The following is a 26219-nucleotide window of genomic DNA, read 5'->3' as shown; positions in this document are numbered from 1 at the left end:
GGGAGCAGATGGTCGGGAAGGAAGGGGCGCAGCCGCCGTATCAGATGGAGGTGATACAGCGCTGTCCGGCTCACAGCTGACACCTGAGCCTCCATGGACAGCTGGGAGTCCAAAATGACCCCCAGGCTGCGGACCTGGTCTTTCAAGGGTAGCCGTACCCCATTCAACACCAGGTCAACATCCCCCAGCCTCCTCTTGTCTCCCACCAAAAGTACCTCGGTCTTGTCAGGGTTCAGCTTCAGCCTATTCCTCCCCATCCAGCCACTCACCGTCTCCAGACATTTGGACAGGGATTCTACGGCCAACCTTGGTGAAGATTTAAACGAGAGGTAGAGCTAGTTTGTAGAATCTAGGCTTCCCCCAAACTGGTACCCTCCCGATGCTTTGGTCTACAATTTCTCACCATTGGCCATGCTGGCCGGGGCTGATGGGGGTTGAAGTCCAAAACACCTGGACAGTGCAAAGCTGGGGAAAGCTCGTGTAATCCATTCTGCACTGAACATAGTGGGACTTACTTCTGAGTAAACATACAAAGGATTGTACTGTAAACCAGTTTATCTGTTTGACAACAGTTGCACACATAATACAAGAATGTTGTGGAATGATTTTGTGTAATTTTCTTTTAAACGGGGGGTGGGGTGGAGTGTGCTAAAAATCCGCCCCCCGGTTGGGGGGTTCTGGATACGTGTGAGCAAGATCAACAAAAGGCAACTGTGGGCAAAAGAAGGGCACAAGAGGAACTTCGGCGGCTGCGACTGAGCATGCTCCTGCCAAGAGCGTGGTGCGCGACGCTGTATCATAATAGAAGTCCCAGTTTCTCTCTTTCCTCGCTCTCTCCCCCCCGTTGCTGTTTATTCACTCAGTCTGGCCTATCGTCGTTCGTCATCTCGCGCAAGGGAACCCGCTTGGCTGGAGCCGCGCTGCGAAGGTAGGCTACGTAACAATAAGCAAGGTAGGACTTTCTCCAGAAGTAAAGAAACATTTTTGCACGCAGCTTATAGGCGGCCAGGAAACTCTTTTTAGGAGCGCATCAATTAAAGCAGGCTGGGACGCGACTGCTCCTTTCTCTCTCCGTGCCCCAGCACCTATTACCCAATACGCATCGCTCCTTCCCAGCAGGGCCGGTGTTGGTGGTGGGTAAATCCCTCCAGGGTTTTTTTTTTCCCCCATTGCAAAGGATCAGGATCAAATGGTTTAGGAGCCAGATCTGCAACAGCAGCAGCAAAAACGGTTTAAATTCCTAGGGACCAGCTGCTTAGTTTTAAGGATCTTGGCATCCTCTCGGTTCTGCGCAAGACTGTTCTGTTCCTTCTCTCCCGTTTCGTCTTTCCTCACTTTCTTTCTTCCCTTGTTTGTTTCTTTCCTGTTTCCCTCATGGATTTGGAGCAAAGGAAACAAAGTCTCCTCTAATGCTCCAACCTAACGGCGCAATTTTTACCTCCCCTTTCATTCCTTCCCCGTCTACAGCACTTTTGGCTCATGGACAATGTGGCCCTGCCTTTCCCAGCCTGGTGCCTTCCAGATGTATTTAACTACAACTCCCAGCATCCCCAGTCAGTATATGGTGGACCACAATGCCCAACAACTCCCAGAATGGGGAAAGCTGATGTAGTCTTGTAGTCAGGTGACTTTGTTCCTAAAGGGGAATTGAACTGCATATCCCATCAACTGCATATCCCACCATCCCTCTCGCCACTCTCCCTTGCCCTGATAGTTTGTGTGTTGTTATCGTGATTTGCAAGCCATCTTTCTGAGCATCCATCTAGGTCAGGGATGGGCAGAAAGTAGATCTCCAGCTGTGTTGGACATCACCTCCCAGCATTCTTGACCATTGGCCTTGCTAGCAGGAGTTAAAGTCCCAAAGTCCGGAGATCTCCTTTCTTCCCATTCCTGTTCTAAGGTGCACAACTTGGCAACATTTTAAAATCATGGTGTGTGTGTGGGTTTTAAGGGCACAATCCTATGCATGTTTAGACAGAAAAAAGTTCTACAACTCCATGGCTGGCTGGGGAATGCTGGGAATTGTAGGACTTATTTCTGTCTAAACATGTGTAGGATTGTGTTCTAAAAGAACAAGAATCTTGTGGCATCTTAATAACAAATTTATTCTAGAATCAGCTTTCGAGGACACTGTCCACTTCATCAAATGCATGACTTACAAGTTACACTTGTTGAGGTGGTGATTGTAAACAGTGAGGTCAGAAGTGAAATACACAAAGTACAGACCTTATTAGCAGTCGCCATTCACAAAACAGTTGTTGGGTGATATCACAGGTATTCCTGCATTCGTGAGCTGATCAACACATGTGTGATTTTTTTTTTTAAGCCTTTGTCCCTTTTCAAGATGCAGGAGATGGAGTTGAACCTCTTGATGAATTCTAGTTTCAAGTTGGGATTTATTTTGAAGTGCCTTTGTTTAAGTGTGGCCACCTTAAGGTCAATGACAGAGTGTCCCAGGAGGCTGAAGTGTTCCCCCACTGACTTTTGAATATTGCCATTTCTGATTTCACAGTTATTTTTATGTATTATTTCCTTTGCATAGAGACTGGCCTGTTGGTCCTATGTAGAATGCAGTAGGATATTGCTTGCAGGTGATGGCATAAGTCACCAGATCCAAAATAATGCCAAATTCTGTGTTGAGGAGAGTCCAGGGACTTACCATATTGGTAGAGTAAAATGCCCCTTCATGGATCACTGCCTTGTTGTGGCGACGGGGCTTGCGTAACTCAGTGAAGCCATAAGCTATGCCATGCAGGGCCACCCAAGATGGACAGGTCATGGCGGAGAGTTCTGACAAAATGTGGTCCATTGGAGAAGGAAATGGCAACCCACTCCAGCATTCTTGCCAAGAAAACCCCATAGAACGTATTGCAAGGCTAAAAGAGATGATGCCGGAAGATGAGCCCCTCAGGTCGGAAGGTGTCCAATATACTACTGGGGAAGAGTAGAGGGTATTTCCAAGTAGCGCCAGAAAGAGTGAAGCGGCTGGGCCAAAGCCAAAAGGGCACTCAGCTGTGGATGTGTCTGGTGGTGAAAAGAAAATCTGATGCTGTAAAGAACAATGTTGTTTAGGAACCTGGAATGTCAGATCAATGAATCAAGGTAAGCTGGATGTGGTCAAACATGAGATGGCAAGATTGAACATTGACCTCTTGGGAGTCAGTGAACTAAAATGGACAAGCATGGGCGAATTTAATTCAGGTGACCATTATATCTACTACTAGGGGCAAGAATCCCTTAGAAGAAATGGAGTAGCACTCATAGTCAATAAAAGGGTGGGAAAAGCAGTACTGGGGTACAATCTCAAAAAAGACAGAATGATCTCAGTACGAATCCAAAGCAAACCATTCAACATCACAGTAATTCAAGTCTATGCCCCAACCACTGAGGCCGAAGAAGCTGAGGTTGATCGGTTCTATGAAGACCTACAACACCTTCTAGAACTAACACCAAAAAGAGATGTCCTTTTCATCATAGGGGATTGGAATGCTAAAGTAGGAAGTCAAGAAATAACCGGGATAACAGGCAAGCATGGCCTTGGTGTATAAAATGAAGCAGGACAAAGGCTAATAGAGTTTTGCCAAGAGAACACACTGATCATAGCAAACACTCTTTTCCAACAGCACAAGAGGCGACTCTACATATAGACATCACCAGATGGTCAATATTGAAATCAGATTATGTCCTTTGCAGGCAAAGATGGAGAAGCTCTATACAGTCAGTGAAAACAAGACCTGGAGCTGACTGTGGCTCAGATCATGAGCTTCTTGTTGCAACATTTCGGCTCAAATTGAAGAACGTAGGGAAAACCACTAAAACATTCAGGTATGACTTCCATCATATCCCTTATGAATATTCAGTGGAGGTGAGGAATAGATTTCAGGGATTAGACCTGATAGACAGAGTGCCTGAGGAACTATGGATGGAGGTCCATAACATTGTTCAGGAGGCAGCAACGAAATCCATCCCAAAGAAAAAGAAATGCAAGAAAGCCAAGTGGCTGTCTGATGAGGCTTTACAAGTAGCTGAGGAAAGAACGGAAGCGAAAAGCAATGGAGAAAGGGGAAGATATATCCAACTGAATGCAGAGTTCCAGAGAATAGCAAGGAGAGACAAGAAGGCCTTAAATGAACAATGCAAAGAAATCAAGGAAAACAATAGAATGGGAAAGACTAGATAGAAATCTTTTCAAGAAAATCAAAGATATCAAGGGAACATTTTGTGCAAAGATGAGCATGATAAAGGACAAAGAAGGCAGGGACCTAACAGAAGCAGATGAGATTAAGAAGAGGTGGAAAGAATACACAGATGAACTATACAGGAAAGATCTGAATGTCCCTGATAGCCATGATAGTGCGGTCACTGAACTTGAGCCGGACATCCTCGAGAGTGAAGTCAAGTGGGCCTTAGGAAGCATTACTAACAACAAAGCTAGCGGAGATGACAGTATTCCAGCTGAGCTATTTAAGATCCTAAAAGATGATGCTGTTAAAGTGCTGCACTCAATATGCTAACAAATTGGAACACTCAACAGTGGCCACAAGACTGGAAAAGGTCAGTTTACATTCCAATTCCAAAAAAGAGCAATGCCAAAGAGTGTTCAAACTACCGCACAATTGCGCTCATTTCACATGCCAGCAAGGTGATGCTCAAAATCCTACAAGCTAGGCTTCAGCAGCATGTGAACCGAGAACTACCGGAAGTACAAGCTGGGTTTCGAAGAGGCAGAGGAACTAGAGATCAAATCGCCAACATTCGCTGGATCATGGAGAAAGCAAGAGAATTCCAGAAAAAACTCTATTTCTGCTTCATTGACTACGTTAAAGCCTTTGATTATGTGGATCACAACAAACTGTGGCAAATTCTGAAAGAGATTGGAGTACCATACCACCTTACCTGTCTCCTGAGAAACCTATACGAGGGTCAAGAAGTAACAGTAAGAACCAGACATGGAACAACTGATTGGTTCAAAATTGGGAAAGGAGTATGACAAGGCTGCATATTGTCACCCTGCTTATTTAACTTATATGCAGAGTACATCATGAGAAACGCCGGGTTGGATGAATCAGAGGTTGGAATTAAGATTGCCGGGAGAATTATCAACAACCTCCGATATGCAGACGATACCACCCTAATGGCAGAAAGCAAAGACGATCTAAAGAGCCTCTTGTTGAGAGTGAAAGTGGAGAGTGCAAAAGCTGGTTTGAAACTCAACATTAAAAAAACTCAGATCATGGCATCTGGCCCCATCACTTCCTGGCATATGGAAGGGGAAGAAATGGAAGCAGTGACAGATTTTATTTTCTTGGGCTCCAAGATCACCACAGACGGTGACTGTAGCCATGAAATTAAAAGACGCTTGCTCCTTGGGAGGAAAGCTATGGCAAACGTAGACAGCATAGTAAGAAGCAGAGACATCACCTTGCCAACAAAGGTCCGTATAATCAAAGCTATGGTTTTCCCAGTAGTAATGCATGGCAATGAGAGCTGGACTATAAGGAAGGCTGAGCGCCAAAGAATCGATGCTTTCGAACTGTGGTGCTGGAGAAGACTCTTACGAGTCCCCTGGACTGCAAGGAGGTCAAATCAGTCAATCCTAAAGGAAATCAACCCTGAGTGCTCATTGGAAGGACAGATACTGAAGCTGAAGCTCAAATATTTTGGCCACCTAATGTGAAGAGAAAACTCGCTGGGAATGACCCTGATGCTGAGAAAGATTGAAGGCAAAAGGAGAAGGGAATGGCAGAGGATGAGATGGCTAGATAGCATCACTGATGCAATGAATATGGACTTGAGCACACTCTGGGAGAGAGCGGAGGACAGGAAGGCCTGGCGTTCTCTGGTCCATGGGGTCACAAAGAGTCGGACACGACTTAATGACTGAACAACATGAGTAAAATGATCAGGATATCAAAGTGCTCATTGCATCTGTCATCTTTATTTTCCTGGGTGCAGCACACTAGGACCCTATTTATTTATTTACAGCATTTTTATCCCACTTTTCAGATAACTATTGTCTCCTAAAGCAGCTCCCATCCGTCAAAAAGTAAGACAGGCTGGTGTCAGGCTTACAAATTGCAGGCGCAATCCAATGTGTGTTTAGATAGAAAAAAAAGTCTAAATATGCATACAACTCCCAGCATTCCCCAGCCAAATGTCTCTATCTGTCATCTCAATGACCTGAAATCAGTGATGCTGGAAATTGCTATATATTAGGGGTGGGCAAGGTCAAGCAGTCTGCATGTCAAATTCCCCCACCCTTTCCCTGTGGGGGCTGCACTGTTGTTGCGATGGTGGTGGCAGCGGCAAAGAAAGGATCAGTTGAAAAAACAGTTAAATTTGCCCTTAGCAAGCCTCCATAGTGGTTTTTGCCCCCACCCCAATTTGGGGGGGCCAAGGGGGAGCCACATGTTGCCCCCCCCCCGGTGGTATATTGACAGAAAGCTCGGTACTTGAGTTCAGTCTGTCAAAGTGGGAAGTACGTCATCTGTGTCGGGCACCCAGCATAGTGCCCTCCAGATGTGTTGGATTGTAACACCCATCATTCCCAGCCCATTTCAGCAGCAATTCAGCACTGGTGATTTCAGCAGGGGTTGCAGCCCTTGATGGGTTCCAGGGTTGCAAAATCAGCCTCCAGACCCTCTGAAGTTGCCCACTCCTGAGCTAGATGGACATGGGATATAGTAATAATGATGAAGATAGCCTGTTTTATAAAGGCTAGAGCCAGTGTAGTGTAGTGGTGAGAGTGACGGACTGGGAGCCGGGAGATCCGGGTTCTAGTCCCCACTTGGCCATGGAAGCTCCCTGGGTGACTTTGGGCCAGTCACAGACTCCCAGCCCAACCCACCTCACAGGGTTGTTGTTGTAAGGATAAAACGGAGAGGAGGATAATGTAAGCCGCCTTGGGTTCCTTGCAAGAGGAAAAAAGGCGGGATATAAATGCAATAAATAAATAAAAATAAATACCTATAGCTCAGTGTCAGAGTTTTGCATGCAGCAGGTCCCAGATGTACACCCCCAGTGTCTCTAGCTAAAAGGGTCAGGCAGGGGGTGGTTGATGAGGAAGATCTTTCTCTGTCTGTGAGCCAGTGTGGAATAGTGGTTAGAGTGTTGGACCGGGACTCGAGAGATCATGGTTCTAGTCCCCACTTGGCTATGACGCTCACTTGGTAAATTTGGGCCAGTCACTGACTCTCAGCCTGACCTACCTCACAGGGTTGTTGTGAGGATAAAAATGGGGGGGGGCATGTAAGCCACCTTGGGTTCCTTGCAAGAGGCAAAAAAGCAGGATATAAATGCAATAAATAAATAAACACTGGAGAACTGGTGTCATTCAAGTACACAACACTGGGCTGGATGGATAATCTGACCTGGTATAAGGCAGTTTCCTCTTTTCAAGCTGATTTTTTCTTTTCCTAAATGAGACTCAGAGATGAAGACTGGAAGCAGGTTGCTAGTCAATTGGGAAGGGGAACAAAAAAAAGAAGAGATCTCTGGTGCAGTTATATCGATCGCAGTGTGGCTAACCAGATTGTTTGTCTAGCTGTTGCTTTGGGAGCGGAAAGGGGAGGAGTTTGCCCTCCTGATTCCTTTCTGCTCAGCCAAGCCTGGGTGAGCTTCCTCTAGAGAAGCATCTACGAGGGGCAACGCATCCCTGAAATAGTCTTCAATCCCTCACTCCCCCCCTAAAAAAACTTATTTTGCATCCAAAGGGAAGCTATTTCAAGCAAGGAGTGGGTGGAACCAGGATTTAATTAAAGGTGGGATCAGTGCTCACTTTGGGGTGAGGAAGAAAAAGGAAGAGAACGAAAGCTGATCCTTCCTTCCTTCCTTTCTTTCTTTCTTTCTTTCTTTCTTTCTTTCTTTCTTTCTTTCTTAATATGGGAGGAGTGCCTTTGTTTGGCTGCCCTAGAATAGCTGCCAGCAACTGGCACCCTTGGGGCCCCAAACCCCGGGGGCAGATTTAGGGTGAGGTTTTTGGTAAACTGGAAAACATTTTGCCTCTATTTTCCATGCAGTGAAGAGGCAACCCCCGCCCTGCATCTTCGGAAGCAGAAATATTATCGTTTATAATAAAATATGCCCCAAATGTTTTTTTCCCCCTCTTTTTACTAAGCACTGTATCAGCACAGGGATCTGATAAAAACAACAACGGAGATGAGCACAGCCCTGGAAGAAGAAGGGTCCTGGCTGCGTCCTTGGGGCGACCTGGCCACCAGGGCGCCACCAGCCTCTAGGCTCAGACCTTGGAGAGCAAAGGAAGCGGCTGCTCTCGCGGGAGCCTCTCCCTGCCTCCAACTGGGAGCAGCAGCGGAACAGGGGGATATCCTGCCTCACCTGAGGGATGACCAGGTCCAAAAGGCGGCCTGACTTAGCCCCACCATCCCCGGTCAGTCCCTTGCTCTCCACCTCAGCCTATTCCCTCTGTACACGTACAGGAACTGAACTAATGACATCTTCATTATTTAATTTTTTTTAATTTGTATTTGTATTTTTTTCCCTTGAATTTGGCACCCCACATAATGTGGCGCTCTAGGTGACCACCTGGTTCACCTATATGGACAGGCCACCCCTGCCTGAGGTCCTCCGGTGACAGGGACTTGTGGAGGGTGCACAGCTAAATTGAGGAGCCTCAGCTAGCATATCCAGAGAATATGTTATGCTGAAGCGAGAGAAAAATCTCTCTCTCTTTCTCTTTCCAGCACTGGGTAAGATTCCAAAAGACACCATGTGTAAGCAACCAGCCATGGGGTGGATTGGGGGGAACAGATGAATAGGCAGATGCTGCCTCTGTATTTCTTTATGGGTCAAGGAGGAAGAACTGCAGAGGGAGGGATGGTTGGCAGTTTGGGTCTCCCTGTGGATTTTTTGGAACTGTATGGACAGGGTTATGCGGGAGTGAGTGAAAGAAGCAGTTAACTGTCACTTGAGTTTTTTTATTTCCATCCATCCTGAATGTGATGGTAAAAATCCCTGTTGATTTTTTAAAATGGTGTAGTGGGGTTTAAAAATCTCTGTTGATTTTCATAGAATCATAGAATAGTAGGGTTGGAAGGGGCCTATAAGACCATCGAGTCCAACGCCCTGCTCAGTGCAGGAATCCAAGGCAGAGCATCCCTGACAGATGGCTGCCCAGCCTCATCTTGAATGCCTCCAGTGTGGGAGAGCCCACCACCTCCCTAGGGCATTGGTTCCATTGCCGTATTACTCTAACAGTCAAGAAGTTTTTCCTGATGTTCCACCGGAATCTGGCTTCCTGTAGCTTGAGCCCATTATTCCGTGTCCTGCATTCCGGGATGATCGAGAAGAGATCCTGGCCTTCCTCTCTGTGACAACCTTTCAGTTACTTGAGGAGTGCTATCATATCACCCCTCAGTCTTCTATTCTCCAGGCTAAACATGCCCAGTTCTTTCAGTCTCCTCATAGGGCTTTGTTTCCAGTCCCCTGATCATCTTTGTTGCCCTCCTCTGAACCCTCTCCAGCTTGTCTTCATCCTTCTTTAAGTGTGGTGCCCAGAACTGGACACAGTACTCCAGATGAGGCCTAACCAGTGCTGAGTAGAGGGGAACTAGTACTTCCCGAGATTTGGAAGCTATACTTCTCTTAATGCAGCCCAAAATAGCATTTGCCTTTTTTTGCAGCCACATCACATTGTTGGCTCATATTCAGCCTGTGATCTGTAACAATTCCAAGATCCTTTTCTCTTGTAGTGTTGTTGAGCCAAGTATCCTCCATCTTGTAACTGTGCATTTGTTTTCTTTTTCCTAGGTGCAGAACTTGGTATTTATCCCTATTAAATTTCATTCTGTTGTTTTCTGCCCAGCACTCCAGTCTATCCAGATCACTTTGAATTTTGTTTCTGTCTTCCAAGGTATTAGCTATCCCGCCCAATTTTGTGTCATCTGCAAATTTGATCAGCATCCCCTGCACCTCCTCCTCCAAGTCATTAATACAAATATTGAAGAGCACTGGGCCCAGGACTGAGCCCTGCGGGACCCCGCTTGTTACCTCTCCCCAGTTTGAGAAGATCCCACTGATAAGCACTCTTTGAGTCCAATTCTGTAGCCAACTGTGGATCCACCAGATCGTTGTTTCATCTAGCCCACTTTGAGCTAGTTTGCTCATCAGGATATCATGGGGCACTTTGTCGAAAACTTTGCTCAAGTCGAGGTATATGATGTCCTCAGCATTCCCACAGTCCACAAAGGAGGTTACCTGATAAAAAAATGAGATTAGATTAGTCTGGCAGGACTTGTTTTTGACAAATCACTGCATTGTTTTCAAGGTGCTTCCAGATGGATTGCTTTATCATCTGCTCCAGAATTTTCCCAGGGATTGATGTCAGACTGACTGGTCTGTAGTTCCCAGGTTCCTCCTTTTTACCCTTTTTGAAGATAGGGACAACATTAGCCCTCCTCCAGTCATCTGGCATATCCCCCGTCCTCCATGATTTCTCAAAGAGAATAGACAGTGGTTCTGAGAGCTCTTCTGCCAGTTCCTTTATTACTCTAGGGTGCTGTTCATCTGGCCCTGGAGATTTGAACTCATTCAAAGGAATTAGGTGTTCCTTGACCATATGCCTATCGATCTCAAGCTGCAATCCTGCCCCTTCAGCCTGTACTTCGCCTTTGCCAGGGTGCTCATAGACTCTCTTTGGGGAGAAGACTGAGTCAAAGTAGGAATTGAGCATTTCTGCCTTTTCTTTGTCATCTGTTATCATTTTGCCATCCTTATTTAATAGTTGAACCACCATTTCTTTCCTCTGTCTTTTACTATGCACGTATCTGAAGAAAGCCTTTTTGTTGCTTTTAGCCTCCCTCGCTAACCTCAGCTCGTTCTCAGCGTTAGCCTTCCTGATGCCATCCCTGCTTTCTGTGCTCCCTGCCTGTACTCTTCCTTTGTTGCTTGTCCTTTCTTCCACTTCCTATATGTGTCCTGTTTTGTTTTCAGGTCATCCCTAAGCTTTTTGTGAAGCTACATTGGCTTCTTCTGTTGTCTTCCACCTTTTTTTTCTTGTTGGAATTGTTTGTAATTGTGCCTTTAGAATTTCCTTTTTTAAAAACTCCCACCCGTCTTGGACTCCTTTTCTCATTAGAGTCGCTTGCCATGGGACCTTACTTATCATTGTTCTGAATTTATTAAAATCGGCTTTCCTAAAATCCAGGGTATGGGTTTGGCTACACTCAGCTTGTGCTTCCTTTAGAACCAAGAACTCAAGTATAACATGGTTGCTTTCCCCCAGAGTTCCTGTTACTGCTACTTTACCCACTGTCAGCTCTGTTGGTTACGATTAAGTCAAGGATAGCCGATACTTTAGTTACTTCCTCTACTTTCTGTAGGAGGAAGTTATCTGCAACACGTCAGGAATTTCTTGGAGAGGCCGTGTTTTGCAGAATTTGTCTCCAACAAATATCGGGGAAATTGAAGTCCCCCATTACTACTACATCATGCTTCCTTGAAACATTGGCTATTTGCTTTTCAAAAGTTTCATCCCCATCTTCTCCTTAATTGGGTGGCTGGTAGTTGATTCCAACCACCATGTTCCTTTTTTTCTTTGCTCCATTTATTTTAACCCAGATGTTCTCGATAGGGCTACCAAGCAATATTAAAAATCGGTGTTGATTTTTTAAAATGGTGTAGTGGGGTTTAAAAATCCCTGTTGATTTTTAAAATCCCTGCTGATTTTTTAAAATGGTGTAGTGGGGTTTATTCCCATGTTACCAAATTCCTTCTGTATAGCAGCTGGTGTGAAATCCATGTGTTGGGGCTATCACACATGATGGGACAAGCGTGGTTTTCCCTGCATCTGTATGCTGTGGAAAGTCACGATTGCTTGCTGCAGTTACTACATACAGTGAAAATAGGACTTAATTGGTACCAGAACATCTGGGTTCAATGGCAGAGATCAAGCTGGAACTGTCTATCTCAGGGGTAGACAACCTGGTGCCCTCCAGATGTTTGGATGATAACTTGAGTCAGTCCCAGGTAGCATGGCCAATGATCAGGGATTATGGGAGCTGTAGTCCAAAAGATCTGCGGGGCATAGGTTGCCTATTCCTGATTTCTTCTATCTTTTCTTCTGTCCCTTTTGCTTCACTGTTGTATTCTGCCTTTTCTCTAAAAAGCTTGAGGCACAGTACCTGGAGCCATTGCATTTTATCCTTACAACAAACCTGCGAGGTAGGTCAGCCTATGGATATCGGAGAAATCTGCAATGGATTAAAATGAGATCAGATTTCTCTGAATCCAACCCACACATTGTGTAGCGAACCGGCGTTTTGTGAATCGTGTGGATTCCCTGGACATGTGGACAGTTATTCTTAATTTAGTTAAAAATTTAGTTGTACAAAAATATGAAGAACAGAAAAAAATTTAAAAAGACGGACTGAAAGTGTGCATTTCCCCCCACAGTCTAAAGCGTGAAAATGTGCAGGGGGGGTTGCTTATTTTCTGGAGATTTGCGCGTTTTGGAAGTGCACTTTTGCACAAGTGCGCCCTTTCCAATGCAAATACAAGTGCAGAGAATTGAGAAAAATCTGATTCAATCAATGAGGAGGACAATGGAATGAAAGAACCTGACAATTTGTGAAAGACAGATGGAACAGATTTAACAACATCTGTACATTTCCAGGTCAAACTGAGAAATAATGAGCTTCATGGATGAGTAGCAGTACTTGAATTACCAAGGGGCCAGAGGGGGACTGGCCCCCTTTACCGTTTTTGGTTCTCCCCTGCCCCCCCCCCCCCCGTCCCATTACTGTTTTTAGAAGGCTGTATGGGAACATGATTTAGCCCACAGATGAAAAGCTTCTCGATTCCCCATCTCAAGCTTCTTTTTGCTCTTATCCCAGATCACTGATGGGAGATAAGAGGGTATTTAAAGGCTACTATATTTTGAAGTGTGCATTTTGCAGGCAGGAGAGCTGCTCACTTGTGAGTAGACATGCATTGGCTTGGTATTTGGAATGCTATTTTAAAGTGTTGCTGAGTGATTCAGCCCTACTTACTTCATAGTAGACATGCTGAAGCCTTGTCCTGCTTATTTCTGAGTAGGCTTTAGCCCTTGGCCTAATTCCAAAAACCCTTTGTAAACAATCAGTTCAGACCTCTGGCGAGAGCAGTCTATCCTTCCCCTGGGAGTCTGATGGATGGGGAGGAAGAAAGGGAAGGGAGATGAGGAGAGAGAGAAGGGAGGTGGCTGCCTCACTCTGCCTAATGGTAGGGCCAATCCTGGCCCTGACCACTTTTGGCTCTGGCCACGACCACATGCTATCGGAGCATGTGGCCTCCAGTAGATTACGCCAGAGGGAATGCAGCCCTTGACAGGAGGGAAAAAAAAGGCTCCCCTTTCTCAAGGCAAAGCTCATTCAGACTATTTCCAGCGGCACACTGCCTCCCTTGCACCAACAAAGCCTGGTGGGAGTGGAGTTGCAGAACCGGCGTCAAGGATAGGCATGGTTGGGCACCTGCTGAGGGCCCACACCCCAGCAGGGGCCCACTGCCAAGAGCCCCCTGGAGTTGCTCCTCCCCTTCACCATGGCAACTTGGTTATTCCCCTGCCTCCTGCTCTGGTCCCGACAACGCTGGTGATGAGAAGGAAGAGCAGCAGATGCCACGGCCTCCTGGCTTGCTGGCTCTCAGCCTGTCATGCAAGCAAGTGTCTCACAAGCAGTGATGATGAGAAAGAGAGTGAGAAGCGGTAGCAACTGGCAAGAAGCTCAACTCATTCCCATTGAGGGTGTCTTGCCTAACGGCCCTCAGAAACCCGGAGCTGGCACCGGACTCATTTCAACAAATGAAGACAGAACTCTTTTAACCAATAGCTACAGAGATTTCAAGGTTTGCAGCCTGTGTTCACTTCGTTGCTGTTGCTGGTTTTTGTTGGATTTATCTGATTTGGAGAGCATAAATTGAAAAAGAAGTGCCTGCTACTGCTGCATCTAAAGCATTATCCTATATACTAATAGCAAACTCACTCTCTGAGTGTGGATCCATATGTAGATCTGATCTTAAGCCCTTTTGTCTAGGTCCCACTGAATATGCTAGGCCAGCCATGTGAGTGATGCTTGCTAGCAGACACCCAGACAGATGGGCGCCTCTCTACGTGCTTAGCTACTTCTGCAAAATGATGCTCGTGTGGGCTGGGCCAAGTCTTAACCTTGCAAGTGAAGCTGGCTGAAAATGAAGGGCAGTGACTAAGATTGACTGGATGGTGATTTTCTCTTTCAGATGCCAGTGAACTTCAAGGAGGTTTCTGTGTATTTCCCAGATGATCAAGGGCCATTGCTGGATCCAGATCAGAGAACCCTGTACAAGAGTGTTATGCAGGAGAATGGTGGGAATGTGGCCTTTCTTGGTAAAGAGCCCTTTTCTGTAGAAGTTTTGAGGTTTCAGAACATTGCTTTTTTAACTCATATGTACATGTATCATTCCTTCTATTTCCAGTGTTCAGACTGTGAATGCCGATCCTTTTGTAGCCAACGTGTGAAATGCATGTGTGAAAAAGCCACCAACAAAAATGGGATGGAAAAAAGAGGGAGGAACTCTTATAGGCCCAATGTGTTTCAGAAATCCTTATTTTTTTCCCTAGATGCATGTGCACTAAACTTCACCCTTCTGTATTTCTTTTATATATTTATAAACATGCTCGGGCCCCACTCACTCGTGAGGGCTTCAACATTTTTACGGTACTTCCACAACAAACGAAAAGCTCAAATGTGGTATATACATGGCGCAAGACACTCTGATGGTTAGATAACTCTATCAGTGGCATCTTCTCTTGCTTAAAACGCAGGATATGAAATATGGCTCATTATAGCAGCCAGTTCTCCTTTGGAAAACAAGCCAAGTCACAGGATTGCAAGGTGTTAACGACAGAATGTTGACCAACTTCTGTGAGGGAAGTGAAAAGCTAGTTTGGTTGAGAGGAAAAACAAATGTGCCTAGAGCCATGAGAGGCAAAGTTATATGAGCGTATAAAATGTGATGCTGCCTTATTCTGAATCAGCCCAGTCTTGTTTACTCTGACTGGTAGTGGCCTCAAAATATTGGGAGTAGGGTTGATTGTTCAACATTTTAAAATTAATAAAATAACATTCCAGAACCCCTTCAGGGCCCAAGCCTTTAGATGTTCCTAAACATGAGACAGGGGGGTTCATCCTATCACTACCAAACTGGCCAAATAAGGGAACTATAGGTTAATAAGCCAGGCCAGCAAAGAAGGCTCAAAATCAATAGGCCAGAACAGGTCATGTGATAGGAACCCACCCCTATATAAGCTCCTGATTCAGACTTAACTCTCAGGTCTGAGCAAGGAGGAGACCTGGCTTGCTGCTTTTCTCTGCCTTGCTCCTAGGTCCTGCCCCTGCACGCCGCCCTGGTGCAGCCTCAGTTAATTACATATTTATCCTGCCCTTCCTCCAAGTAGCTCAGGGCAGCTGATATATGGCTCTCCAACCCCACTTTCTCCTCACAGCAATCCTGTGACATAGATTAGGCTAGGAGAGAGAGGGGGGTTCAAAGATCACCCAGTGAGGTTGATGGCAAAGTGGAGATTTTTACAGTTGCCAGAGAATCCATATGGAAAAGGAACTGCAGAATCTTGTGGCAGCTTAAAGATAAACAGGTTTATGGCATAAGCATGAGTGAACTAGAGGGCACGTATGTGTGTGTGTGTGTGTGTGTGTGTGTATAATGTGTGTGTGTGTGTGTGTGTGTGTGTGTCTGTCTGTCTCCTCCTGGCTCATTTCTGGGTAAACATTAAAGTTTTGCAGAAACGGGTCAAGGGAAGAGAGAAACCTACCTACCTAAAGGCGTCCTTTTCTCACCCACCCCATCCTGTAGATGAGATTCCTTATGTCATTATTCTTTGCTTTCTTCCAACAGGTAATGGACAGGCTAACGAGAACAAGGAAGATCTTCAGATGCAAAGATCTGAGCAAGACCAACAAACTGGGATGTCACTGGGATTACCAGGAGAAATTGTTTCCCAAGGTCTTGAGAAAGGAGGAACAGCTCTGAATCACCACAGGCCAGAGAGGAACTTGGAAAACCATCTAGCAAAGAGAATGGGTAACACGGAGAGTCTCCAGGATCTTGGCAAAGGCACAGCCCGAAAGCGGATCCGCAAATCTCAAGGCCCAAGGACATGCAACGAGTGTGGGAAGACTTTCACTCAGGCCTCAAACCTTCTGGCACATAAAAGGATCCACACAGGCGAGAAGCCATACAAATGTGTGCATTGTGGGAAAAGCTTCACCGAAAGGTCAAACCGCAACAGGCATCAGAGGACCCATTCAGGAGAGAAACCGTATAAATGCGTCGATTGCGGGAAAAGCTTTAGCTTTAGATCCGACCTCATTAGGCATGGGATTACCCATACAGGAGAGAGACCTTATAAATGCTCAGACTGTGGGAAAAGCTTCAGCCATGCCTCAACCCTGATTAGACATGAGAATATCCATACAGGAGAGAAACCCTATTCTTGTACAGACTGTGGGAAAAGCTTCACTCAGAGTTCATCCCTTCTCGCGCATAAAAGGCTCCACACAGGAGAAACACCCTTTGTATGCCCCATTTGTGGGGAGAGTTTCAACTGGAAGTCTCACCTCGTTACACATAAAAGGACCCATACGGGGGAGAGACCGTACAAATGCTCAAAGTGTGGGAAAAGCTTCATAGAAAAGTCGAAACTGAATAGGCACCAGAGAACCCACACGGAAAAGGAACTTCATGAATGCGCAGAATGCGGGAGAATCTTTAGCATTAGATCCAACCTGATCCGGCATGAAATAGCCCACCGAGGAGCCAAATCGTATACATGCTTCAGCTGTGGGAAAAGCTTCAACCAGTCATCGAAGCTGATGCGACACGAGAGAATCCACACGGGAGAGAAACCCTACTCCTGTACAGATTGTGGGAAAAGTTTTAGCCAGACCTCAGAACTCCTCAGGCACGAGAGAATCCACACAGGAGAGAAGCCCTATAAGTGCTCTGTCTGTGGAAAGTGCTTCAATCGGAGATCGCACCTCAACACGCACGAGGCGACCCATCTGGGAGGACAGCTGTGCGAATGGACGGATGGCCAAGCCAGCTATAACAACAGCTCACTCCTCATTGCAGGTATGAATCCACCTGAGGGGATCTATGCAGAGGGTCGTCACTATAAATGCTCCAATAGTGAAAAAGCCTACAATCACAGCTCCCTCCTCATTGCAGGCGTGAATCCCCATGAGCAAACACATTTAGGAGGCCAGCTGTACGAATGGCCCAATGGTGAAACAAGCTACAGTCACTGCTCACTCCTGATTACAGGTGTGAATCTGCAAGAAGGGATCCTTGCAGGGGACCAGCCCTTTAACGGTGCTGGCAAAACGAGCTACGGCCATGGCTCGTTCTTTATTGACGGCGTGAACGAGGCAAAGCTTGAGGGAGCACTATCGCACAAGTGCCGAGACAGCAACGAAAGCTGCGATGGCGATGCCTCGCTCCTTCTCACCGACGCAGCAGCCCAGAGAGAAGAGAAAGTCTTTAATTGTTCTGAGTGCGGAAAGAGCTTCAGCTGGAGATCACATTTCATTAGGCACAAAAGGATTCACACAGGAGAAAAGCCGTATTGCTGCCCCGACTGTGGGAAAAGCTTCAATCGAAGGTCGCACCTCGTTCGGCACGGGAGAATCCACGCCGCATTGAGGCCTCATGCTCAGATTGAGGGAGAAGCTTTGATTCAGGATCCAGTGCTCTTAAACCTGAATGAATCTATACCGGAGGGAAATCATATGGACATACAGTCTGTCACAGGAGCTTCTGCAGTAGCTCGTACCATGTTGCAGACTGGAGGATTAGTTCAAGAGGCAAACCTTATGAATGTTCAGCGACATGGTATACAGGATTAGACGTCAAAAGAACTTCTCCAGGAGAAAAACCCTGTGAGGGGAAAACTTTTGGTCGTACATAGAGTTGTGAAGGCCCGGAACCCCCCCCCCCTGAAAAATTCGGGGGGGAAACTGTTTATTCCCAAGGACCATTTTTGGTTGTTTTTTTCCAAAAAATTGGAAACATTGAACAGCTTTAGATTATGAAATATTTTCTTTTAGAATTTAAGGCAAAGTATTTATATATTGTTACCCAGCCTTTACTCCCCCCAAAATGATTTCTAAAAACTATGTAATGAGAATACTTTTATAGAAAGACTAGAGATGTAAAATGTCTGGAAATAATGAAGCCATGGGGGAAACTATTTTTAATCCTCTCTGTAAGATTCCCAGCATAGTTATTTCTTTCATTCCTTATTAAAATTATTGATCTTAAGTATATTTTACTGATAGACATTTATGTTCAGTTTCCCAACATATGAGTAGAGAAACCATTATGCATTCTTGACAGCTTGGGCTTTGTTCTATAGAGTCCTGTGTTTCTGATGCTACATGTAGCAGTCATTTAGAGCGCAATCCTATGGGGATAGTTGGCTGCCTCTGAACTCGGAGGAGACCAACTATCCATTGCAGGGCAGGCTGAGCATGGAGGGGATCCTCTCCTCGGCACTCCAGCTGCCCTGCAGTTGCGGCTAGACAGCCGATTTCAGCTGTCTAGCTGGGGCGCATCGGAGCAGTGTCAGGGAGGCCAGACGGGGCATAGGAAGCGTTGTAACAATGCTTCCATGGTCCCCTCCCTGTCCCTGGGAACGCCCCCTTTTCACCCACTCGGCACTGCTCTTAGGAGTGTGGAGCTGAGGATGAACTGTGCTGACCTCGAGGTGGCAGGGGTGGGGACACCGGATTCTGGGAACTGAGCTCGGAGCCACTGAGCTTGGAGCCCTGGCTCCGAGCTCAGTTCGCAGAAACCAAAAAATTGTATGGCCATCTAGACACTGTCTACCGGCTATAGGATTGCGCCCCTAATGTAGTTCTGATCTCATCAGACAATAATTACAAATTTATTGAGTTTACTTTTAAAAGTTTTAAAATATAATTATAATTTTATGAGCAAATTAAGTCATACATAAAATAACTTCAGGAACAGAAAGGCTGCTCTATGTTCCTAAAGCTGCCCTCCCTAACCTGGTGCCCTCTAGATGTTTTGGACTATAGTGCCCAGCATTCCTGACCATTGGCCATGCAGCCTGAGGCTGATTGGAGCTGAAGTCCAAAATATCTGGAGGGCATCAGGTTGGGAAAGGCTGTCTTAAAGCAACAAAGTGACTTGAGATCTGTAAAGACCACTAAAAAAGTATTCCTTTTTTTCAGTTTTTTCAAAATTTCCCATTTTTCTGAAAAAAATTGGGGGAAATCAGTTTTTTTCCATGGCCTCAAAATTTCCAGAGATTTTACATCTCTAGTCATACATCAGTTCTTGTTAGACGTGTAATACATGTGCAGGAGGAATTATGGCTCTAGTTCACACAAATAACACATGAGGTGGTAAAACTGTTCCTAGACATATTTATTTTATTCCAGATAATTTCTATACCGCTTTTTATTTTGAACAAAATCCCAGAGTGTCTCACAAGATAAGATCATGATAAAATACCATAAAACCAATCAATAAAACAGCAGTGAACCAAAATATCTCATTGAAATAGCTAGGGGTAGCTGGTAATACAAATGGTCAGGGAAACAAAACCAGGCAAAACAATACACTTGCACTACTTAGAATTACCAGAGTGGGGCCATATGGTTGCTCTTCCATTCATAAAACAAAAACTCCCTGCACATAAAGTTCTAGGCCAGCTTTCTCCCTGATATGTTTGTTTTTTATGTGCAGGGATTGTTTTCATGGCTATGCATTCCCCCATCTGCAGTCTGAAGTGGCATTGTCCAGGAACAGTTTTTACACTTCCTCTGCATTTTATATAAACCGGGCCTCCACTATTGCTCAACCTGTGGAAAGGGCTATCAAAAATTTTCCATCCAAGCCCAGGGCCTTATGAAAGAACTCACATTGGTATAATGTACTTGACAGTTTAAGCCTTGGGCCGTGAGAAGCTCTTCACTTGCAGGTCACATTTCACCAGCCAGCAGAGGACCCATATTCGAGGGAGTGGGGGCGGTTATAGCAGCCTTCCCCAGTCTGCTATCCTCATAAGAACATAAGAAGAGCCCTGCTGGATCAGACCTGGGTCCATCTAGTCCAGCTTTCTGTTCACACAGTGGCCAACCAGCTGCTCACAGGAACCCACAAGCAGGACACGAGTGCAGCAGCACCTTCCCACCCATGTTCCCCAGCAACTGGTGTACATAGGCACACTGAGGTAGTACAAAGCCATCAGGACTAGTAGCCATTGACAGTCTGATCCTCCAAGAATGTGTCTAACCCTCCAGATATGTTGGACTATAACTCCCATCATTCTCCAGCCATTACAAAAGCATCTGTTGGGGCTCAGACCTTGCCACTTGCCAGGAAGGTCCATTCTGAGATGCCTAACAACAGCCTTTTCCAACTTGGTGCCCACCAGATGTGTGGGATTACAATTCCCAGCATGCTCCAGCCAGCATGGCTGGCTGGGGCATGCTGGGAGTTGTAGGCCAACACATCTGAAGGGTACCAGGCTGAGGAAGGCTGCCTTAAAAGGTAGCCGCAACCCAACAACATTAAATGCACACAAGTCCACTGATTCCATACCTAACTCTAGCAATTAGAATATTCATATAGGATGAAATGGGATTGCTAAACCTCTAGACTGAACATGTGTGGATAGTTCTCAGCTTATTTCTGGAACTGCATTGTGGGATGCTCTGCCTTCAGAATGAGAGAAGGTGTTAGTGATTATATCTAAATTAATCTAGGTATGTTTAGCTTTAATAAGAAAATGGAGAAAGCATTTTCCTTTCACTCCCTTGCAAATTCTTCCAGGAGATGAGGGATGCGGGAACCTGTGGCCCTCCAAATGTTGTTGATTCCAGCTCCCAGCAGCCCCACCCAGCCTGGCTGGTGGTCAGATAAGGTTGTAGTTGTAGTCCAGCAACATCTGGAGGGGCCACAGGTCTCCAATTGTGGCATTAGATGAAATGGTAACACTGTTCTTGGACTGTAGCAGTTAAGGCCTGTAGATCATGTGGTTAAACGCTATTCCAGATTTAAAAGCTTCCTGTGAACAAAAAACTAGATGTCAGGGAGATAAGAATAATTATGTCCTACCATTTACATGGTATGCTAATTCTGTACATGCAAGGAATTTTTCCTCCGGGAGAGAGCGGAGGACAGGAAGGCCTGGCATGCTATATGGGGTCATGAAGAGTCGGACACGACTTAACGACTGAACAACAAGGAATTTTTCATGGGGGAAACATACGCCCAGGCAATCTTCCTTCTGCCCTCTGAAGAGGTACAGTCCAAGAACACTGTTCCAGATGGTCTCCCAGAGCAGGTTAGGGTGTGTGGGAGACTATCACACCCCACCCTAATCTGTCAGCAAAGGGAATTAGTAGGTTTCCACCCATATTTAGTATCTCAGTGTTAAGTAGCCTTAATACAATATTCAATGGGCAAACAAAGCAATATGCAATCTTCATTTTACAACCATATCCACAAGCATGCTTGCAAATCTTTTACTTTTATTGCTGCAGATTCATTTATATTACATACATACATACTGCGTTCTATCAAACCACAGACACTACAGTAGCTAAACAGTTTATAGAACTGCTAAATGTTTTGGAGGTTGGGGAAATTCTGGGTGTGGCCAATGGCATTTTAATGCATATTTTTCCATATTCTTGCATGACCCTTCTATCCGTACTACAGCACTTCAAGGACATCAGGATGCCTGCTGCATTCATTTCTTTTGTAGTATATGTTCTTTTTGCATTTATTAATTCCTTAATCTAAACCTGTCTAGAGTTGTATTAAAATACATTGTCTTCCAAGATGCAGAGAGCAGCTTTGGTGAAACAATGTAGTCTGGATTCTGTGGGCTGATCTGTAATGTAGAGCATTAAGAGGGTTTTTTTTTCTATTGACGGTTTTTATTAAACTTGGTTTAGACAAACACTGCTAAAGATTTCTCCTGTGTATTTCTATAATTCTAATACCATAGCTTTTATATAGCACTTTAGACAAGCAGTGATTCCCAATGTTGGGTCCCTGGCTGTAGTTGGACTACAACTCCCTGTCATCCCTGATTGTTGGCTGTGCTGGTGGGGGATGATGGGAGTTGGAGTCCAGCGACATCTGGAGACTTGGGAACCATTGCAAGAGTTTTCACAGTGCTTCACATGCATTATCTCAGAAATCCTTACAACAACCCTGTGAGGTTGGCCAGCTGTATTACACCCATAAACTTGTATGTGGCACCATCTCTATCTCTCCCCCTTCTCCAAGCTCCTTTTGCTGGTCATATTCCCCTAATCCTTATTTCACACAGTAACAATATTTTAAGCATACGTCACTGTGTTTTCCCATATCCTCCCCTTATTTCTATGGTATGCTCCATGGCCTCAGGGATCTTCCCTTTTTGCCTAAAAAACATTAAGGTTCCACATATACTGATGGTGCTGTACAAATACTTTATTTGTATTAAAGCCTTCTTATTTAGAATTTGGGGCAGTGTATATGCCCCAGTTACTTTTATCCTCACAACAACCCTGTGAGGTAGGCTAGCCTGAGAGCTAATAACTAGTATAAAATCACCAAGTGAGCTTTGTGGCTGAATTGGGATTTGAACCCTGGTCTTCCTTGTCAAACTCCAACACACTAACCACTACACAACACTTCCTCCCTCCGTTATATCCAGAATTGGGGTGATAATAGGTTAATAAAAGGTTAATTTTTAAATCCATAATAGCTACCACTGCTCCTTTATTCCAGTACTCAAAAGTGAGTTTAAGAACATAAGAAGCGCCATGCTGGATTAGACCAAGAGTCCATCTAGTCCAGCATTCTGTTCACACAGTGGCCAACCAACTGTTGACCGGGAACCCACAAGCAGGACATAAGCACAACAGCACCCTCCCACCCATGTGCCCCAGCAACTGGTGTACAGAGGCTTGCTGCCTTTGGTACTGGAGGTAGCATATAGCCATCATGATAGCATTTTCCTCCAGGAACTTGCCTATCCCCCTTTTAAAGCTATCCAAACTGGTGACCATAGGGGCATTGCCAGGTTCTTAAAAGATCTGGGGCACAGGCTCAGAACACAAATTTGCATGTGCATATATAAGTGCACCTCTAATATCTATATCTTTCACCACTGAACACTTTCCCCCTCCATGCACCATCATAGAATCATAGAAAAGTAGGGTTGGAAGGGGCCTACAAGGCCATCGAGTCCAACCCCCTGCTTAATGCAGGAATCCAAGTCAGAGCATCCCTGACAGATGGCTGTCCAGCCTCATCTTGAATGCCTCCAGTGTGGGAGAGCCCACCACCTCCCTAGGGAATTGGTTCCATTGTCGTATTGCTCTAACAGTCAGGAGGTTTTTCCTGATGTTCAGCCGGAATCTGGCTTCCTGTCACTTGAGCTCATTATTCCCTGTCCTGCACTCTGGGATGATTGAGAAGAGATCCTGGCCTTCCTCTCTGTGACAGCCTTTCAAGCACTTGAAGAGCGCTATCATATCTCCCCTCAATCTTCTCAAGGCTAAACATGCCCAGTTCTTTCATCCTTCCTCATCCTACCATCCTCCAGCAACTCTTCATAAAAACAGATGTCTTGTTTTGTGCAACTCTCCTCTACCTCCTCCTTGTTACGCACAAGCTCTCGTATCTTCCTTCCCATAACTTCATTTGTGCCAAGACTTCACCAGGATTCAGCCATTGAGTCTTTTCAAAAGTAGGGCTAAGTTATGGAGAAACCCTGAGCATGTACTAAGTGCCTTTCTCTCACCACTGGAGCTAGAGTTCATGCAAAATGAAAAAAACACAAATGACAAAACATGCATAGGACTTGAGCTGAAAGGGCAGTCAATTCATTAGATGGAATTGGGTAGGCACTGTATTAAGCCTGCAGTCCCATGCTCACAACTCAGGACTTATTTCTGAGTAAACATGCAGAACATCAAGGCGCAAACCTCCCTGCAAAATAACGTGTGCTGGAATCCTATGCACACTTTCCTGAAGGTAAGCCTCATTAAACATAGTAGGGCTTCTGAGTCAATACATAGGCTTGTATAAATGAGCAGTATTTATCTCTCCTCCACTTAAAAAACAAACCCCAAACTCCTATTTTTATTAAAGCTTTCTGTTCAGAGGAACACAGGAAGCTGCCTTGTGCTGAGTCAGACCCTGGGTCCATCTAGCCCAGTACTGTGGACACTGACTGGCAGCAGCAGCTCTCCAGGGTTTCAGGCAGGATTCATTCCTAAGGCTACCTGGAGCTGCCGGGGATTGAACCTGGGACCTTCTGCGTGCCACGCAGCTGCTCTGCCACTGAGCTGCAGCCCTTTCTGTCGCTGGATAATGGCGACTGGCAAACAAAACAGCCTAGATGTGTTTCTCTGCAACCACGTGAACCCACTTTTCTCAAAGGCTTCAGTGAGGATGGGAAAAAACAACCCTCTTGTCTGTTTGTATAAAGTCCAATACAGTTTAGAACTTCTCTTGCCACGGAAGAGAATTCTCTTTAAGAATTCCCTAAGATACACTCTGGGTGGAATAAAGAAGAGAAAGAAAGAAAAGGATAGGGGAGGGAGGAAAGAATAAAAGAAGACTGGTGATTGGAAACGTGTGTGTGTGGGGTGAGGGGTAGAGAGAATTCCCTAAGCCAAGGGGCTCCTTTCCTCCTCCTTCAGAGGAATTTAGGAGGCTGTGGAGGGTTTGTGAAGATTGCACATACTTAAATTCACTTTATGTGAGGTGGCTAAGAGCTTTTTCTAGCTTTTTTAAAACTGTAGAACCTATTTAAAAGCCCCAGCAGTTTCTCGATCATGATGCCACATAGTCCTAACCTTGTCCTTGAAGGGTTATAATTTGAGTCCTACAGCTATGTAGGAGAAATTAAAGTGGAGGGGGAGAAAGAAGTTTGTGGAGGCTGATTGGATCCCTTGCTGTACTGAAGCTACTAAACTTCTGCAGAATCCAAAGTTTCCAGTTTGGGGCAGTGAAATCAGATGCTGTGTGAAATACCAGTATTTCACATGGAGCTTTTTCTTCCCTTCCTTCTCCCTCTTCAAAATTTCATTGCAAGCAAGCTCCCAACAGTGGGCATGTAAGAGCAGAAAAGTAGGGGAGAGATGAAAAAACAATGAGCAGACTGTGGAAGGAAAGGTGGCGGTATCCCCTCTATTTTAAAAGGCTGGTGCATGAATGAATCCTAAGGCCTCCTAGTAACAACAGCAAGGCTACTGAGCTCAGAGGGAAGAAGCAGGCTTGGATTAAGTAGAGCTGTGCACTACTTTGGATCAGGATCCAAATTCCAAACCAAAGCAGGGTGATTCGGAACAAATCGGTCCAGATCCGAAGTGGGTCCGGATTGGTCCAAAGTGGGTCAGATTGGTCTTAATCACTTCAGATCGGATGATTCTGAAGCCCAGACAGCCTGTCTGGGAAATGTAACAATGACCTCAACATTAGGGACATGGAGAGGAGGAGTTGGGAGGAGGGAATTGAGCCTTGACCAGTGAGATCTAGTTGCCAATAGGGCTGAACCTTTAACCTAGCGGTCTCCAATCACAGTGGAGTGATTGAGTGGGGTGCAATCACTACTCTGTAAGGAAAGGCTTCGATGTTTAGGCTATTTAATTTAGAAGAAAGGCAAATAAATAAATAAAAGGCAAATGGGGAAACGTGGCTCAACAACACTACAAGCGAGAAGGATCTTGGAATTATTGTAGATCACAGGCTGAATATGAGCCAACAATGTGATGTGGCTGCGAAAAAGGCAAATGCTATTTTGGGCTGCATTAATAGAAGCATAGCTTCCAAATCCCGGGAATTACTAGTTCCCCTCTACTCAGCACTGGTTAGGCCTCATCTGGAGTACTGTGTCCAGTTCTGGGCACCACACTTTAAGAGGGATGCAGACAAACTGGAGAGGGTTCAGAGGAGGGCAATGAAGATAATCAGGGGACTGGAAACAAAGCCCTATGAGAGACTGAAAGAACTGGGCATGTTTAGCCTTGAGAAGAGAACGCTGAGAGGAGATATGATAGCGCTCTTCAAGTACTTGAAAGGCTGTCACAGGGAGGAAGGCCAGCATCTCTTCTCGATCATCCCAGAGTGCAGGCACGGAATAATGGGCTCAAGTGACAGGAAGCCAGATTCCGGCTGAACATCAGGAAAAACTT

The 26219-nt window shown here is 45.5% G+C and overlaps 1 protein-coding gene across 3 annotated transcripts; it reads left to right on the top strand.

Moving 5' to 3' along the window:
- Positions 1–807: 807 nt before the first annotated feature.
- On the top strand, positions 808–23259 carry LOC146355713 (uncharacterized). Of its 3 annotated transcripts, none has more exons than XM_084830750.1 (3): positions 809–928; positions 14230–14356; positions 15886–23259. In XM_084830750.1, the coding sequence occupies exons 2-3, from the start codon at positions 14230–14232 to the stop codon at positions 17892–17894; spliced, it is 2136 nt and encodes a 711-aa protein (XP_084686876.1). In that variant the 5' UTR covers positions 809–928; the 3' UTR covers positions 17895–23259. The 3 variants fall into 3 exon arrangements, with proteins under 3 accessions (XP_084686877.1, XP_084686876.1, XP_084686879.1); XM_084830753.1 differs by having other exon boundaries at positions 828–952; XM_084830751.1 differs by having other exon boundaries at positions 808–14335.
- Positions 23260–26219: the final 2960 nt, after the last annotated feature.

Source organism: Heloderma suspectum, chromosome 2, assembly GCF_057233095.1.
Source record: "Heloderma suspectum isolate Gila_16-S chromosome 2, 16-S_ref, whole genome shotgun sequence".
NCBI lineage: Eukaryota > Metazoa > Chordata > Lepidosauria > Squamata > Helodermatidae > Heloderma > Heloderma suspectum.
This window is presented reverse-complemented; position numbering and strand designations above follow the sequence as displayed.